The following is a 16,909-nucleotide window of genomic DNA, read 5'->3' on the forward strand; positions in this document are numbered from 1 at the left end:
GCTGCACTACTTGGACAGTCACTTGAGTACTGATAAACACACATCAAAAATGGACTAAAATTCTAGCCCTGAGATATACTATTAAGCAGTGTTGTAGTCAAGTACTGAGTACTGCCGAGTACTTAGGTTACTGAGTACGAGTACCAGTGCGTGTACCTGTACTTTCGAGTACAAGTCCATGTCTCTGAGTACGAGTACTGGTATTCAGAGTACGAGTACTTCTATTTCCGAATACAGCTATACCGCAAATGATTCACTGTGCGAAATTGACTCAGGCCCAGTCAGACTGATATACAGACCCACTCATGGCTAGCTGTTAAATGTGTTTGTCCGGACGTGCACAAAGTAAAATCAGGAAAATTTGATTTCTCTGCAAGCCAATATCAACCATTTCCAACTGAAAGTATCAAGAAAACATATGGCCGTGGTAGGTCAAGCTATACCATATTTTCGAGTACTGCTTTTCGAATACAAGTACTTTGATGATCGAGTACAATTTCGACATGTTGAGTACGAGTACTTTGCTGCCCGAGTGCGAGTACCGTCATTTCGAGTACGAGTATTTTGACATTTTAGTACAAGACAAGTACGAGTACTCAAGTACGAGTACTCGAGTACGAGCACTACAACACCGTTATTAAGTTCATATTGTGGTAGAGCTATATTAAGAGATACTGTGGTAGTTGACTTTTTTCTAATGCTGCCCACACTTAACCAAATTTAGTTGGTCCAAATTGGGACATGGTCTGCCGATAGTTAGGGTCCAAGTTAGATAGCCGGCATCAACTTTCAATTTAACGACCCATCAAAAACATCAGATTTCACCCTCAAATTATGCAGGCAAGAAGCGCTCGCCATGACATAATGATATGCGAGGCCGAGTCGGGTCACGTCTTGGAAGCACATTTGCATAAAACTGTACAATGTTATTCATTCACCGTGACGCATGTTACCTCAGATTTGAATGGGAAATTTCAATTTTCATCCAGATCGTTAGACCTAAGTACCTCGATCTTAAAGGGAAAATACAACATTTGCAAACATCGAAAAATAAAACTACCAAGTTTTTACGAAATACCTTACTAGGATGTTGGTAAATGGCAGTCTGAAGCATCCTGTAAAATTATGGCACCTGGTGTAAGGTCTTTTTCAAGAAAATGGTATTTTTGTATACATTTCCTACAGTGGTCGGCCGACCACCGTTGGAAAAACCTAACTATTTTTCAACTACGGCTCAAAATTTACCATCTGTTTCAGTCCAAATTGTGTTTGCTATTGGTTACATGTTCATGAACGGGTGCAGGACAGCTAGACTGGTTCCCTTACCTTACAATTTTCAGGCATTTATAATTGATCCATTTCATCTTTAGTGGAGTCAGGGAACCAGACTACTTGAACATTTCTGTTTTTCTTGGTTTTTCCAGCATTTTCGAACACAAAACTTCAAACATGTCAGTGTAACAATATTTGATCTATTATACTAACCCCTCAAATAGTTCATTTCTGAAAATTACAGCAAAAGCCAATGATGTACATTCCCTTTAAGTTAGTCCAAATTGGGACATTGCAAGTAATTCTAAATGGATATGGCAAAGTGTTTGATGATTCTAGTTCTAAAGCAATTTATCCAATATAATTTTTTTTACAAAAAAACATCAGAAATTATACAGTCTTGTAGTACCGAAAATACCATTGATACAAATAATTACAGTCTAATAATACCCCAAAATGGTATATAATAGCGAAACATTCCAATAAACTTGTGCGTAAACAAACACCTTCAAATAACCCCATTTGTAAGAACTTGTTAATTATACTATTCTCAAACTACAAAACCATTTAAAGCAACTCGCAACAATAACATTTTGTTCTAAAATTGCTGGTTAAAACATCAGCAAAATGACCTGTCTCCCCAATGTAACATAATACTAGAATGTGTCTCACTTATTAGCTACCATTTGTTGTAATATGTTCAATGCTGAGTTTTAGGACTTGGCAAGATGTTGGGCCGCGGCTTTCTCCTTTGATCTCGCTTGTTTGCGTTCCTGATACCGGGCTAAACCTTCCTGAAATCTGCTTTTTTCACCCTCTGACTGTACCTGTGAATGAGTGGACAAAAGAAAAGGAAATTTCCACATGCAATGGCATATAAGTCTACAATCCTGGCCAAAATGGTTGCGACATGTCCACACAACAGCATACCCTCCCCCGGTCCCCCGGTCCCCCGGTCAATGTTGTCATCTCGCGCTTGAGCACAGACCGCGCAATGAGAGACAACATTGACCGGGGGCCGGGGGTTGGGCCCCAGCAAGTTTTGGCCGGGATCGTTGTTATGAATGGCTTGGCACAAATAAGAATAAAGAGACACGTGCTGCTAGAGCGCCACCTATTGTCCGATTTCATCGCATTTCAACAAAGTCCCCAAAACAACCTAATGTCTTACCGATCCCGAGGAAAGACGAAAAAGCCTGATCGTTTACATCGGCGGTGGACATTTTGTAGCATATGTATGCGTATTTTAAGCCTTGTCCATTCATAGTACACTACACGTTGTGTGTGTGACACATTAATACACACAGCACAAATTCACAATTTTTGTTTCTCGCATGTCCGCAGAATGCTATGCACTGATGGAACATGTGCGGCAGGATTCACGACTAGCACCCAACAGCTCGGTTTTTGAGAGTCAAAACTTTGACCCGCAAAATTTGTTCTTGCCAGAATAACACAAAAACACCTGGGTTTTTTAAAGGATGGTTGTGTGGATGTTTATATCCTACTTTTAAATGCTCTTTCTAATTAATATCAATTCATACCAAATACGTTTTGCAGCATTGGGTGCATTCCAGGAATTTACCCTAAACCGCCCTGAATCCTTCAAAATCCTCTTTGCCAAAGTGGAGGAATTTGGAGGATTGAGGATACATGGCAAAAGTGCGTCGCTGATTTCGTAGGATGCACTTTGTCAAGGTCTTGGGCCGGACCTTGTATTGTTTTTGCTCAGCCATGCATAAATATAGGCCTGGATTATGCTTGAAATCCTCCGTACTGCTCCAGGACGTATTTTGCAGGATTCAGGCAGTGGTCACCCCTCCACGGACCATATTCAAAAAATAATGGAGGAATTTGCAGGATTGAGGCTATATGCTATTTTTCCACGAGGCCAATTGGAGGATTGTGCAGGATTGAGGTTACGACCTTGCAAAAAAGGTCTGGGGAGTTAGGTTGTCCCTTTAACTGGGTTAAAAAATGATTACCTTGAGTTGTTGGACTGGTAGTACCTGCTTCTTGTCACCGAGCGATACGTAAGTGAAGAATGCGTGGACGGCTCTCTGCTTGGACGCATGACCATGGAACATGGATTCCATATCCACAAATACCTCAATCTCAATGGAATGTTTACTGGTGAAAGTAGGGCGTCCTATGACATGCATCACTGAACCTGCAATGAACGTGAAATAACATTTGTCACTAAATAATAATGATAATTTGGGGGCTAATCATCCTTACTCGCAGCTGTGAAGCTGAATTGCGAAGGACGCGGCTACAACATGGTCGAGCTGAAGGCATGTAAAGGCACCTTTGGCAGCTGCCATACAACTCATGTATGACCACGGACACAGCCAGAGATTGAAAGTGTTGATTTTTGCGGAGGGAGGAAAACCAGAGAAGGCGGAGAAAAATCCTCATGGCACAGGAGAGAATCAAAGAACAACTCTACTCACATCATGGTCCGAGACAGGAATCAAACCCCAGCCACAGAGGTGAGAGGCAAGCGCTTTACGCACTAGCCACCCATGCCACCCAAAATTTTACAAAAGTTATGAATTCCAGATGAGTATTCAACTGCAAAACACTGCAGTGCCCCATTTCGATCGCTGCACGCAAATTTTAACTGGCGCGCTCTTCTTGCAACTTTTTACCGGTGCAGTACGCAGTTGCAGCTGGCAGATTCGAATATCCAAATATTCGGTCAAACACAGTTTCGAGTAATTAAATACTAAATTATTCCAAACTGGTCAGCACTACCAACTGGTCGGTAGTACCAGGGAAATAGTAGTCCACGACTAGCTCCTAGACTCCCAACTACGCAACAGCTGTGATCGCAAGTGAGGTTGCTGGTGGTACCATACTAAAACTTTTACGAAAGACGACCAATGGATTTTTTCACTTTTGAGAATGAAACTAAATATATTAGAGGTGTAATATATGAAATATGCCACCAGTCCAACAATTTTGACTATTCCCTTCAAACCGTGTTATATTTGTATATTATATAACTGACATACAGATCCTTGTCATTCGATTGGTGGAACTCACATCACGTGACATTCATTATTGCTCCCATACACGCCGGGGCTCAAAAAGTCCCATTCACCCATGGGGAATGGGATTTACTATTCAACAGTTAGGATCATCCTTGTTCCATGACGTGGTATTTGTGTGCAAATGCATACTGGTGTGCGCGTTGAGCGTAACGCGTAGCGTATTGTTCCCAAGAGCCAGTAGCTACAGAGTTGGGTTCAAACATTCTGTGAATCTTTTATTGAAATAGAAGTTCATTTAACTGTAAATCAAATGACAAGGATCTGTATGTCAGTTATAAAAAAAAAAGAAAATTGAGTGGCTTTAAATTGTGAAATGGGAGGAATATTATCGCTCGGTAAAATCTAAACTTTTCAATTTCACGAGGCGAAAAGTCCAGATTTTACCTTGCAATAGTATTCCTCCCATCCCACACTGAGCCACTGAATATTTGTATACTATTGTACCTCGTGGTATAGGTTCGTGAAAGTTGACGGCATCCATGGAGGCTGTCACCACCGACGTTTTGCAGTGTTTAAATGCCGTGATGCCAGCCACTTCGTCCATCAGTTTCATAGTCACGCCGCCGTTGACAAAACCGGCAAAGTTACAATCAGTAACCCCAGCCAGATGGATCAGACTGGATTGAGAAAAGGGTACTGAGTGTTCTTCAATACCTGTAAAGAGACGACAAGATGGCAGACCACTGCTTAGAATTTCTAGGGAGAATAAATTAAAAGTCTCCTAGGTTATTTACCATTCCAGGGTATTTTAAAGTTGCGTTTCCCGTGCTATTTTTGACTTCCATCCCGAAAAATAATTGCTATATTTTCTAGCAATACAAATATTTTTCACTTTTTAAAAGAACATCAAACAAAACTAGAGCTCTGTTTCTGTTTTTTAACAGAACATAGGGCTTTTCCGCATTGTTTTTTTTAATTGAGGTAATGTTTTTCTGTTTCGTGCAAAACTGTGCGCATTTACCTTTGTGTAATAAACCTAATTGAAAAAGAATTTTTATTTTGGCATATTGCGTTTGTGAAAAACGGCAAAAGTCTTCAAAATGTGAAAAAATATATATATAATCACAAGATGATGTCATGATTACGTCACCTCAATATTTATTTGTTACACATCCCGGCCTACCCCCAAACCAAGTTTCAACCCAATCTGACTTACTGTTCAAGAGATATAGGGGCTTAAAATATACAAGTTAACGATGACGTCACATGTCTAATGATGACGTCATCGTAACAATACTTGGCAGTGCTCATTATTTTATTGTGGCTTTAGTCTGTACCATGTTTGAAAACAATCGGATTAATAAAGGTGTTGAATTTTGTCAGCAGAATAAAATTGGCAATATTAGAAAAATCGTAACAAATCTACCGATGACGTCATCGTGACGTCATTCAAGATTTTGTGTACTAGTACTATTATCTACCCACCCACCAAGTTTTCGTGGCGATTGGACATTCCCTTATATGTGTTTTAAAAATAGCATTTTTGATGACGTCATAATGACGTCACACAATTTTCACAATTTTGTGAATATATCTGTTATCTAACAAACATAATACAAAAAGAATTTTGAATTTAACATATTGGGTTGGTGAGATATGCATTAAAGGTCCAAAACTTCGAAAATCTATATAAAAGCACACGATGACGTCATGATGACGTCACCTCAATTTTCGTCTATAACACATCCCGGTCTACCTACATCCCGAGTTTCAACCCAATCGGACTTACGGTTCTTTAGATAAAGGGTCTTAAAGTTTGCACATTTAAGATGACGTCACGTGACCCGTGATGACGTCATCGTGACGTCACTCTTCGGGACACAATGTCACTATGGGGTCTTTACATGGGACAAGTTTCATTAGAATACGAGTTTGTTTTAGATCCAAAGTGCCGCGGTCAATAAAACATGTACAAAGTCTATGGGATTTGGGTTAGAACAAAAAGAAACGGGGAAAAAAAGAAGAAAAAAAATCAGAACAAAAAACAATGCTTTTCCGCTTTTAAGCGGAAAAGCAAAAATTGGCCCATGTTTAGTTATTGAATTAATTGTGAATTATTGGCTACCAGACAATAATTCGTGTTCTTGTTGGGTAGGCTGGTTCCTGCCCTACTATCAGTATCGATAATGTACGGACCCGAGGCAAGTCTGCTCACATAGCGGATCTGTTTGTGTCCAAAACAAAAACCTTTTTATTATTTCAGAGAGTTGCAGAACTCCAAAAAACAGGAAAAAATGAGGTTTGGGGGTTGGAATAAAACATACAAGTTGAAAATTTATTAATAGAAAAAACACAATTGGATTTGTTGAAGAGCACTGGAAACACAACTTTGAATGATTGAACTTACTATTATCCATATTTTTCAGTTCATCGATTTCTTCCATGCTCATGCTGACTGTTCTCCCTAAGCCTTGCCTCTCTCGAGCTGCCTTCTGTTTGCGATATCGCTCCCAGCCGGCTTCCTCCGCCTCCGCGGATGCGTAACTGATCTTGGGGATGGAGAGCACCTTGCCGAGTGTCTTAATGCTTGTTGGGACGTACCACAGAGTGGCTTCGTTGGTCATTCTTCTTCTGCCTGAAAAAGACGGTCAAGGGAATCCGACAGATAAAATGATTGCGCTCCAATCTGAAGAAAAGACTAGTATCCGCCAGAGTTGCTGACTCGAGTCATGTGACTTGGACTCGAGTCGGACTCGAGTCGCTACTTTTGTGACTTGTGACTTGACTTGTAAATACCAGCTTTGACTTGTGACTTGACTTGGACTTGCAAACAATGACTTGTGACTTGACTTGGGATTGCAAAAAATGACTTGTTACCAACCCAAGTCAGACGCTACTCGAGCGACCCAATACACTTTAATTACGCTATTATACTACCGATAGCTGAAATGATAGACTTGATTTCCAGGCTTAATGCTATGTGTGCTTAGCACACAACACGCCCGCACGCGGTGAAGCACGCGCGAGGCGCCGTTGTATACTGCGTGCAATTAAGTACGTTGGCCGCTTGTATCGCATGGAGGCTCGGCAACAACATACACAAAGACTGTTTTTAAGACTACTTCAACAAACAACGTTGTGCCATGCGTGCGCCTAAATGTACTAAATCGAGGTAAAACTCAACGCATTTCCACAGTTTTTCTTCTCTTTTTCTGGTTAATTTGACCGCCGGAAAAACCGGAATTTTGGGAGATTTTTTTTAAAACCGGAATTCCGGTTAAAACCGGAAAAGTGGCATCTCTGCCGATTGAAATCGCGCCTCACCAGTTTTCCTCTCATACCTGAATGCTGAAAATTAATATTTCCACAGCGTGTAGCCACAAACCTTTCTGTCGTAAACTCAGTGCAGAATTTTATGCAAAAGAAAAAACCCATAAAAGCCATTTTATGATGAAATTAGCATATGTTGCATAATCTCCAACGACGTTAGAGGCTCCGGCAAGTCTACCAATAGTCCCAACTGGTTGTATGCTTGAGTAGCCATCCATGCAGCACCAGATGTGCGCTTCCTGATAGGCCTACAAGTCTTGTCGAGGTAGCAACAAGTTCAACTGCAGGTTGTGTGATTTTCTTTGTGAAAAACACAGGGTAATGGATGCAGGGTAATGGGAGGGGTATTGTGCAGTTCAATTATGATTAAGTCACTGTAAACACAAGAAAATATGCCAGCTCTTGCTTAATAATGTAATGGTTGAACAAGCTTTGAAAGGAACCTTTCATGAAAAGAAAGCAGGCCTTTGTCAATTGCATGTAAAATACCGGATAGCCTAACCCATTGGTTGGCGTTTAGTATACATGAAAATTGAACAATAAAGTGTTAGTATACTACATGCAATCGAATGAGTGAAGTCTTTTTTTCATGTCATCTCAACATTTATTTCTACAATGTAAAGTAAATTTATTAAAGTATACAAAGGGCTAATATCTGACAGATATGTGATAAACTACAAGAATAGTAATTGCAACACATCGAAAAAGGGGAATTAAGGAGGCATGTTCAAAATAACTCGTAAGTTCACGCCAGGTTAATTCTTTTAGCTTATTACAGCTGGACAAAATAATGTGCAACTTGACGTGTTCTTGGACAAAGATACTAGTGACTTTACTTGTGTTTAGACCAAATGACTTGTGACTTGACTTGTGACTGGACCTAATGACTTGTGACTTGACTTGGACTTTCAAACAATGACTTGTGACTTGACTTGTAAATACCAGCTTTGACTTGTGACTTGACTTGGACTTGCAAAAAATGACTTGCTGCCACCTCTAGTATCCGCTAATGTTGTGCAAACGCGACCCAAATCCGAAACCGACCTGACCCGAAACCGACTTTTGATCGGGTCCGTTTTTTCATCATTTCAGACGGGTCGGAACAGTTTCGGTTTTGCGTTTGCGTTTTTCAGGTCGGGTCATGTCGGTTAAGCCATCTTGTGAAAAACCCGAAAAAAATAATGACTTGTGACTGGACCTAATGACTCGTGACTTGACTTGGACTTTCAAACAATGACTTGTAAATACCAGCTTTGACTTGTGACTTGACTTGGACTTGCAAAAAATGACTTGCTGCCACCTCTAGTATCCGCTAATGTTGTGCAAACGCGACCCAAATCCGAAACCGACCTGACCCGAAACCGACTTTGGATCGGGTCCGTTTTTTCATCATTTCAGACGGGTCGGAACAGTTTCGGTTTTGCGTTTGCGTTTTTCAGGTCTGGTCGTGTCGGTTAGGCCATCTTGTGAAAAACCCAAAATAAACCGGAACAGTTGGGAAATTCACACGGTGCAATATAATTGCAGAATTACTGTGCCCGGTACCACCACCGTCAACCCATCGCGCGAATATGCGTGTGGTTTACGGTCTTCACGCACAAGTCTAAAACGTGTAGGCCCACCAGTAGGATGATTCTGTTACTAAGAGACGACAATTTTAACGCGAAGCGGGTAAGTTCAGGCACAAAAAGCGGACACAGTTGCCCAAGCCAGATATTCAGTTTTTTTGGGGAGGTCGGTTCAGTTTCGGGTTGGCTCGGGTCGGTTTTGCTTGAATTTATGTCAGGACGGGGTGGGTCGGATTTGGGGAGTTTAGATTGGTTTCAGTTTATATTTTTTATATTTCGGGTCGGTTTGGCCTGGTCAATCTGACCCGAAGCACAACATTAGTATCTGCCATTCTCTCTGACAAAAACCCTTGTTTGTACTTAATTACTCAAGATTAGATATGGAATCCGTGCAGTGGGAGGAACACAAAGCATGCGCGTACTTGTTTCAGCGCATACGGCAAAAAGTATGCACAGCTTATTCTGAATTTACAAAGGGATGAGGGGGCAGGGCGTCACACCCCCCCCCCCCCCCCCCATTTTCGGTTTTGTCAGCATCCAGTCAGAAAATTGGGTGTTGGAGGGCAGATAAGCTGCACCAAATAGGGCCACCTACTGTTCGATAGTGTCCAATCTCGTCCGCATTGAGCAGCACTCCCATTGGACAGATGGTTTTCAGCCCATCCCTTTGTAAGTGTTCTTTCAGCAAAACGAAAACAATTCATATGCATCCTAATGAGATTTGTTTTCGTTCAGCTGAAAGAACACTTACTTTTTTGTGATCTGTGGACAGAACTTTAAAACTGTGGTTGGCCGTTGTGTTCAAAACTCCATAACTTGAAAAGTACATGAGTGATTTGAATGATTCTTGTATTAAAAGAAAGCTTAATGACTGGGCTTTCATATGCTAGATTTTGACAGTGCTACAGGCAAAACTTCATTCAAAAAATGGTCCTGCCATTTGGGTTGCGTTTTTTGTTACTGACCCTGTAGATCGCCCCCCCCCCCCACTTCAAATTGGTCTGGCAATTCTTGTGTCTCTATTGCTCACCTGTGTTGTTTATTGAAACCTATGTACTTACCCTTCAGGATGTCCTCTGCCCATACTTTGACCTGTACTTCCATAGAGTGGTAAGCAGTATGTGTGATCTCAGCGTGGAGTTGGGCAATTTCTCCGATGTACATCGGTTGAACGAAATCCGTCTTTTCAACCCTCACGAGACCGGCGACACATTGTTCTGGTTCTTCCTCCGTGTCTGATGTCTGAAGGAACAATTCAACATGAACGGGAAATGTTTTTCAAGGGAGTGTTGAGCAGCCTACAATAATTCAATCTCAAAGTTTCAAACCAACTGTAAATGCATTATTGATTCTTCAGAAGATTATCGGTTGGAAGTTGCAAAAAACTTGTTCAAGTCCTGAGCTTGCAAAGATTTGAGTGTGTGTGTCTGGGTGCGTGTGCAATAACAGTGTTTTTAAGACAGGGTACTTATGGTGTACACACACAAAGAGGAACTATGACAGCCCACAAAGTCGGTCTTTGTCTGAATATACCCCACAAGGGCGATTCTACAGAAGAGGGAAATACGTAGCCCACAAACCAAATTCTTAAAGCTATAGTCCATCATTTGCAGCCATCCGAAAAGTAACTGGCGTAATTATTGTTGAAAAACATACTTGGTTGAAAGATAGTAAGGGGACTAAACTCCCTGTGAAATTATTCTTTCTGGCAAGCTGTCATTTTGAAGTAATCAACGAAAGAAGGCCTTTCCAACGGTGCGGGTGTGTCTTAAGACGCACCGTAGGAAAATTAAAATTAGTAGTTCGTTTTGTTATTCGGCGCAGCGCGCGCAAACATTGGCACGACGCACAGGCGCGCGTGGTTGCTATAATTCGTCAGATCAGTGCACGACATCGCGTATAGCTGCAATTCAAAACAATTCAAAACATGATTCAGCAACTTTTGATTTGAAATTGAGATCCTAGAATGCTGTTTTTCTCGGAATATACAGCTGAAGCTGAGCTGAAACTTCATCAGGTTAGTTGTTCAGTATCCTTCATTAGATTTTGAACACCTTTGTTGCTTCAAACGAACAAAATGCACAAATTACAAATGATGGACTAAATCTTTAAGGTTGTATATGTGTGCTATGCCGCAATTATAAGCAAGTTTGGGCGAGGAACATTAGTCGACCAGTGGTTGATTTGTAGCTTACGCCTGCGCACTAATAGCAACACGTGAACGCCTCTAGTCAAACGATAGTCAAAAGTCCTGGCTCCCGGTTGTGTTTTATGACACCTGCAGCTCAGGGTAACCAGTGATGCAATTGTGCCCCATGCTCCAGTTCCAAATAGTTTGAGCAAAGTTAGTCCAACTTCGGTTATCTACAGGTTTGCTCAATATTTTTCCCACATGCTCAACATTCTGTAACGTAGGAAATATTAAATTGCAACTAACAACTTGATTATTTAAAATCAAACCACAGAAGCGAAGCCATTACGCCCTCAATTTTCAAATGAACCACAAAGGAAAACTGACGAGGTGCATTACAATAATCTTTTAAAGATCAACAAAGAAGTTGACTGGAGTGGGATTTGAACCCGCGACCTCCGGATTGCCGTTCCAGTGCTCTACCAACTGAGCTATCCAGCCCTGTGTTGGCAGTTCCCCAATTTGTCAATGTCTTTGTTCAGGGGCGCTAGTAAGAAGCACAATTAAACCACTACAATGTTCAGAGACAGTTAACTTGTACTTAAGAAGTTTATTATGGTTAACTAAACTGCAGAACATTAACAATTAAACCACAAACACAGTCAGTTATTAAAATAACTGCTCTTATAACTTAATGTACCTACCGGTTTTCTCATGACATTACAGTGCCTAGTTGATACAATCAACCCTGCTTGTTCAATCATCTTCAGAATGACACCTCCGTGGACATTTCCGCTGAAGTTTGCATCGTCTGGACCCATCAGCCTATTAAACGGATTAAAATAAATCCTGTTTATTTATCCCATTTCCACATTTTGGGGCAAGACACTCTACTACAATTGCCTCTCTACCCAGGAGTATAAATGGGTACATGTGAAGGTAGAGACCAGAATGCGCTGATCTCGAGCTGATGCAGAAACTAGTCTCATGGCCTGATGAACAGGGGTAATAATTGTGAAGCGCTTTGCGACGTTTTGTGTTCTTGGGCAAGACACTTTATTACAATCACCTCTCTCCACCCAGGAGTATAAATGGGTACCGGTGACGGTACAGACCAGAATGCGCTGATCTCGAGGTGCTGCAAAAATGGTCTCATATCCTGATGATCAGGGGTAATAATTGTGAAGCACTTTGAGACCTTTGGTATAAAGCGCTATATAAGCACCACATTATTACTATAATTTAGCCCAAACCGTCCCATTTTCAAAACAAAGAAGCTCAGTGAAACATGATCAAAGGAATGCATCCAAGATATCAACGGAAAGCTTACTGCCCCTAGTTAACATGATAAAACAACAAGGTTCATATTGTTCATCATTATCCCTTTGTTTGGGGTTACCTTTTTTGGACACCCTGTATACATGTACCAGTGCAGTGCTTACTCCTAGAACTACGATGCTTCGCAGAGTGGAGCCTCATAGACAGCATACCCCTCAAAATTGTTTGCTTCTACAAAACACCAACTAAGTACAAAAACATCCATCACAACCAAGCCATTTCCCACAGAGTGGCTGCACAGTTTGCCCCGAAACTCCGTACTATACCTCTTGACATACTCCCGTAAATTGCACCCAACAAACATCGGTGGATTCTGTCGTTTTTTAAGCCAAAATGATGACAAATATGCCCTTTCTGCACTGAGCCAACCTGACACTTGAAACGTGCACGCAGTTATATGATCGATCGATGACTTTCGGTTCGCTGCGTTTTGATGGACGTTTCTGTACTTAGCTGGTGTTTTGTTGGAGCAAACAATTTTTGCGGGGTCAGCTGTCTATATGAGGTTCCGCTCCGCAGAGCATCATAGTTCTAGGAGTAGGCAGTGCTATCATATAGGATTACCCCTTAACATCAATGAATGGGCTAAATCTAGTCCGAAAATTTGGGACTCTCAATACTGTGTATGAGAGTCCCAAAACTTAAGGTATTAAAAACATGCAAAACAAGAAAATAGACTGGCACCTACCGGTAAAACAACCAGTCCAACACAGCTTCAGTACTGCATCAATCAACCATGCCAAAAGAATTTAAGAAACATGTGGCATGAAGCGGGAACTAGTCTCAATTTTACTACACATTTCTCCATAGTCAATCCACCAGACTATTGACACTGAAAAGAAGTCAGTCTTTTCAAATAGTTGGACCATGGTTGGACATGTACCAGTCTAGTATTTAGCCCCATTTTGAAATCACTTGACTTCCCTCTCATGTGCAAAATATTGCAGAAAAGTCTCCTTTAATAATTGAATTGAGTCTGCAAACTTGGTTGGTGAAATACTGAGGACATTTTCTTTGCCCCAGTGGAATTTTTTGAGAAATTTGCTGACTAAACTGTGAGTAAAGTGGGCCTGATTTAGTTTTGCACGTTTCAGAGCACTCCAGAGCCCTGTCTGGGCTAAGTCCAGCCCAATGTGTAGACCATGCATGAAAAGACTTCCAGTAAAAAGCCATTCGGAATCAATTGAATAGAATTTGAAAACTTTAAAACCAACCTTTATTGTTTAATTTACCTGCAAACTTCAACTGATTTCTCTTCCATGCTTCTATCGACCTTATTGGCCATCTTCCTGGTATGTTGATGGAGTCTATTTGCCGTGATCTTGCATCCAGGCCGATCTGTAGACTGTATTGTCTGTCTCAGGTAACGTGAAGCTCTCGCCAAGGATGAACAATTGCGCCGGACGCCAACTCCAATTAAAGCTTGACAAATGCGCATGACCTACAGGTATTGCTACAGTTTTTAAAAGAAAAAAAGTTTCACGTACACGTAAGAAGTGTGGTCTAGTGGTTAGGGTTTGTGACTCGTGATCAGAGGGTCAGGGTTTGAATCCAGCTGCCAGGCATGTGTTGTGTCCATGGGCAAGCCACTTCACACCAATACCTCTCCAAACCAAGGAGTATAAATGTGGTTCTTATTTTAATGATATTGATTTCTGAATGTGATCGTACCATACAATTCCAACTGGTATGCAGGGCACACTGTTTGTGTTACAAAGGCTTTTGGATACTGGGCAAAGTGCACTATTATGTACATAAAGACGGCATTTTCTGGTCAATGATACACAAATGCTTGAGACAATCACTATAGCCACAAGCTAATGACTCGGAGTGAGGTCATGGCTACAATTGAGGGGGGGGGTGAATTCCTTCAATATTGAGAATGTAAAATCAACAGAAGAAATTATTTTGTTTACATTGCATAGTTTACAATGTTAATAGTATTTGTGCGATTAAATAAAAGAATGGTGTAAAACTGTAGTTTAGGACTCCTTCCATATAGGGTGAGAAAAAAAATTCCTCTCGATAAGTTTTTGTCTCCCACAAAAACGGAAAAGGTTACCAGATTTTCTCTTCAGCCAACATTTGATCTGGGTATTGACCACATTCAGTAAATGTTTCACTGATATTCAGCCATGCATGAACAGGATACAGGCCTTTCTTTGTGACTACCCAAAACCACTACCAACACAATGTTTCCTAATATTTTTAAGGGGGTATTTAACATTATTTAATGGCGCAAACAAGAAAATATTGTTAAATTAAAAGGAAACTGGCACCGACAACTTATCCACTGACACGACTGCCTTTGCCATGTTCGCCGAGACAGTTTTTTGTTCTTTTTAATTTTAAACATTTCACTTAGTTTATACCATTTAAACTTCAAGTTATAAGAGAACGTTAATCCACATTCGACAAAGTAAAAATCATTCCATTTTTTTCCCGAACAAAGATGTTGCAACCCGACGCCACTTTTTTCTTCATATCATCTCAATGAAGGTCAGTCATTGCAAAAATGATGATACACATGAATCCGGGACTGAGAATTTTAAGTGAGAAACATTTCCAATTTCGCAGTGGCTATCGTTACGGCAGCCGTAACGCATTTCCCATTTTCTATCGTTACGGTCATGACGGTAGCACTGCAACTTTTATAAAAACATGAGAAGAAAATATAAAATTAGAAGGAAAAAAAGTGAATTTGAACGTTATGAAATTCTGACTTTATTTCCCTTTTAAAAAAATCCTCCAAAGCCTCAGCTCAGGTTAGAAAAGGAAAAAAATTCGAGTGCAAAACTGAGATGCGAACCCGCAACCTCGCGGTGCAAAATCCTACCCTCTATCGACCGAGTACTCCTAGAACTATGAGGCTCCACGTAGTGGAGCAGTCACACTGCTCGCTAAAACGTGTGGAAACAAATAATTATATACCTGCGTGCATATCAAAAAAGTATCGTAGAGGGCGCTAAACAACGGCTGCCGTAACGATAGCCACTTCGTTCCAATTTTTATGTTAGGAAATAAAGTTAGAAAATGTTCTTGACTCTCCATAGGCATAGTCTAGTCCGAGTAACTTGGACCCAACTTATCGCCTTTTTAAAAATTTGGACATGGTCTGGCGATAGTAGGGTCCAAGCCCATTCCGAGACCTAGACAACACAGTCACTGACAGTCCCAAAAACCAACATTTTCCAACAAAAAACATCAGATTTCACCTTCAAAACGGCCTCCAAATTACTAGATATGCCACCTGAGGTACAAGTAGACATCGATAATTAAGATGGTTGTACTGAAGTTTACTTACGATCCGGAAAAAAAGTGAAATTTTCCGTTCATTTCGGAGAGCTGCCCTCGCGATCTTGAACACGTTAAATTTGCGATCGTGTTTAAAGTTTGAACGACGCGATTTCTTCTACATGCCCAGCGTACATTCGATGGTCCCCGTATCCCGAGTGCGATTCCGTTACCGAGCGCGCGCGATGCATCGATTATGATAATGATCACGTTTGTAAACACATACATGTGCATTTCGAACTGTAAAAGGGAATCGGGAACTAGCGCAGCTTTTATAGCGGGTACCAGTTCAAGCTGGTTCCCGTTCCCTTTTACAGTTCGAAATGCACATGTATGTGTTTACAAACGTGATCATTATCATAATCGATGCATCGCGCGCGCTCGGTAACGGAATCGCACTCGGGATACGGGGACCATCGAATGTACGCTGGGCATGTAGAAGAAATCGCGTCGTTCAAACTTTAAACACGATCGCAAATTTAACGTGTTCAAGATCGCGAGGGCAGCTCTCCGAAATGAACGGAAAATTTCACTTTTTTTCCGGATCGTAAGTAAACTTCAGTACAACCATCTTAATTATCGATGTCTACTTGTACCTCAGGTGGCATATCTAGTAATTTGGAGGCCGTTTTGAAGGTGAAATCTGATGTTTTTTGTTGGAAAATGTTGGTTTTTGGGACTGTCAGTGACTGTGTTGTCTAGGTCTCGGAATGGGCTTGGACCCTACTATCGCCAGACCATGTCCAAATTTTTAAAAAGGCGATAAGTTGGGTCCAAGTTACTCGGACTAGGCATAGTCATAGACAAGATAGACTTTGTACACAACCGCTGAAGTGGCGTCAGGTTTCAACATTTTTCCTTTTGTACTTACAAAAGATTTTGGTATCCCTCTAAAAAAGCGGTTACACAGAGGCGAGAAATACAGGACCAAATGTGTTTGAACGTTTTGAGTTTGATGATTCGCTATATGCACGATCGAG

General features: G+C 41.0%; 1 protein-coding gene and 1 non-coding gene across 2 annotated transcripts; both read right to left on the bottom strand.

Annotated features, from left to right (window-relative positions):
* Nucleotides 1-1,450: 1,450 nt before the first annotated feature.
* Nucleotides 1,451-16,887, bottom strand: LOC119732107 (cytosolic acyl coenzyme A thioester hydrolase-like). The gene is made up of 8 exons (XM_038205498.1): nucleotides 16,801-16,887; nucleotides 13,868-14,088; nucleotides 12,002-12,122; nucleotides 10,228-10,408; nucleotides 6,676-6,903; nucleotides 4,773-4,982; nucleotides 3,258-3,442; nucleotides 1,451-2,099 (listed from the first exon to the last, which is right to left on the bottom strand). The coding sequence occupies exons 2-8, from the start codon at nucleotides 14,071-14,073 to the stop codon at nucleotides 1,986-1,988; spliced, it is 1,245 nt and encodes a 414-aa protein (XP_038061426.1). The 5' UTR covers nucleotides 14,074-14,088; nucleotides 16,801-16,887; the 3' UTR covers nucleotides 1,451-1,985.
* On the bottom strand, nucleotides 11,726-11,798 carry Trnaa-ggc. Its single transcript has one exon. It is a non-coding gene; the product is annotated as a tRNA-Ala (tRNA).
* Nucleotides 16,888-16,909: the final 22 nt, after the last annotated feature.

This window comes from Patiria miniata, unplaced genomic scaffold (genome assembly GCF_015706575.1).
Source record: "Patiria miniata isolate m_02_andy unplaced genomic scaffold, ASM1570657v1 HiC_scaffold_24, whole genome shotgun sequence".
Taxonomy (NCBI): domain Eukaryota; kingdom Metazoa; phylum Echinodermata; class Asteroidea; order Valvatida; family Asterinidae; genus Patiria; species Patiria miniata.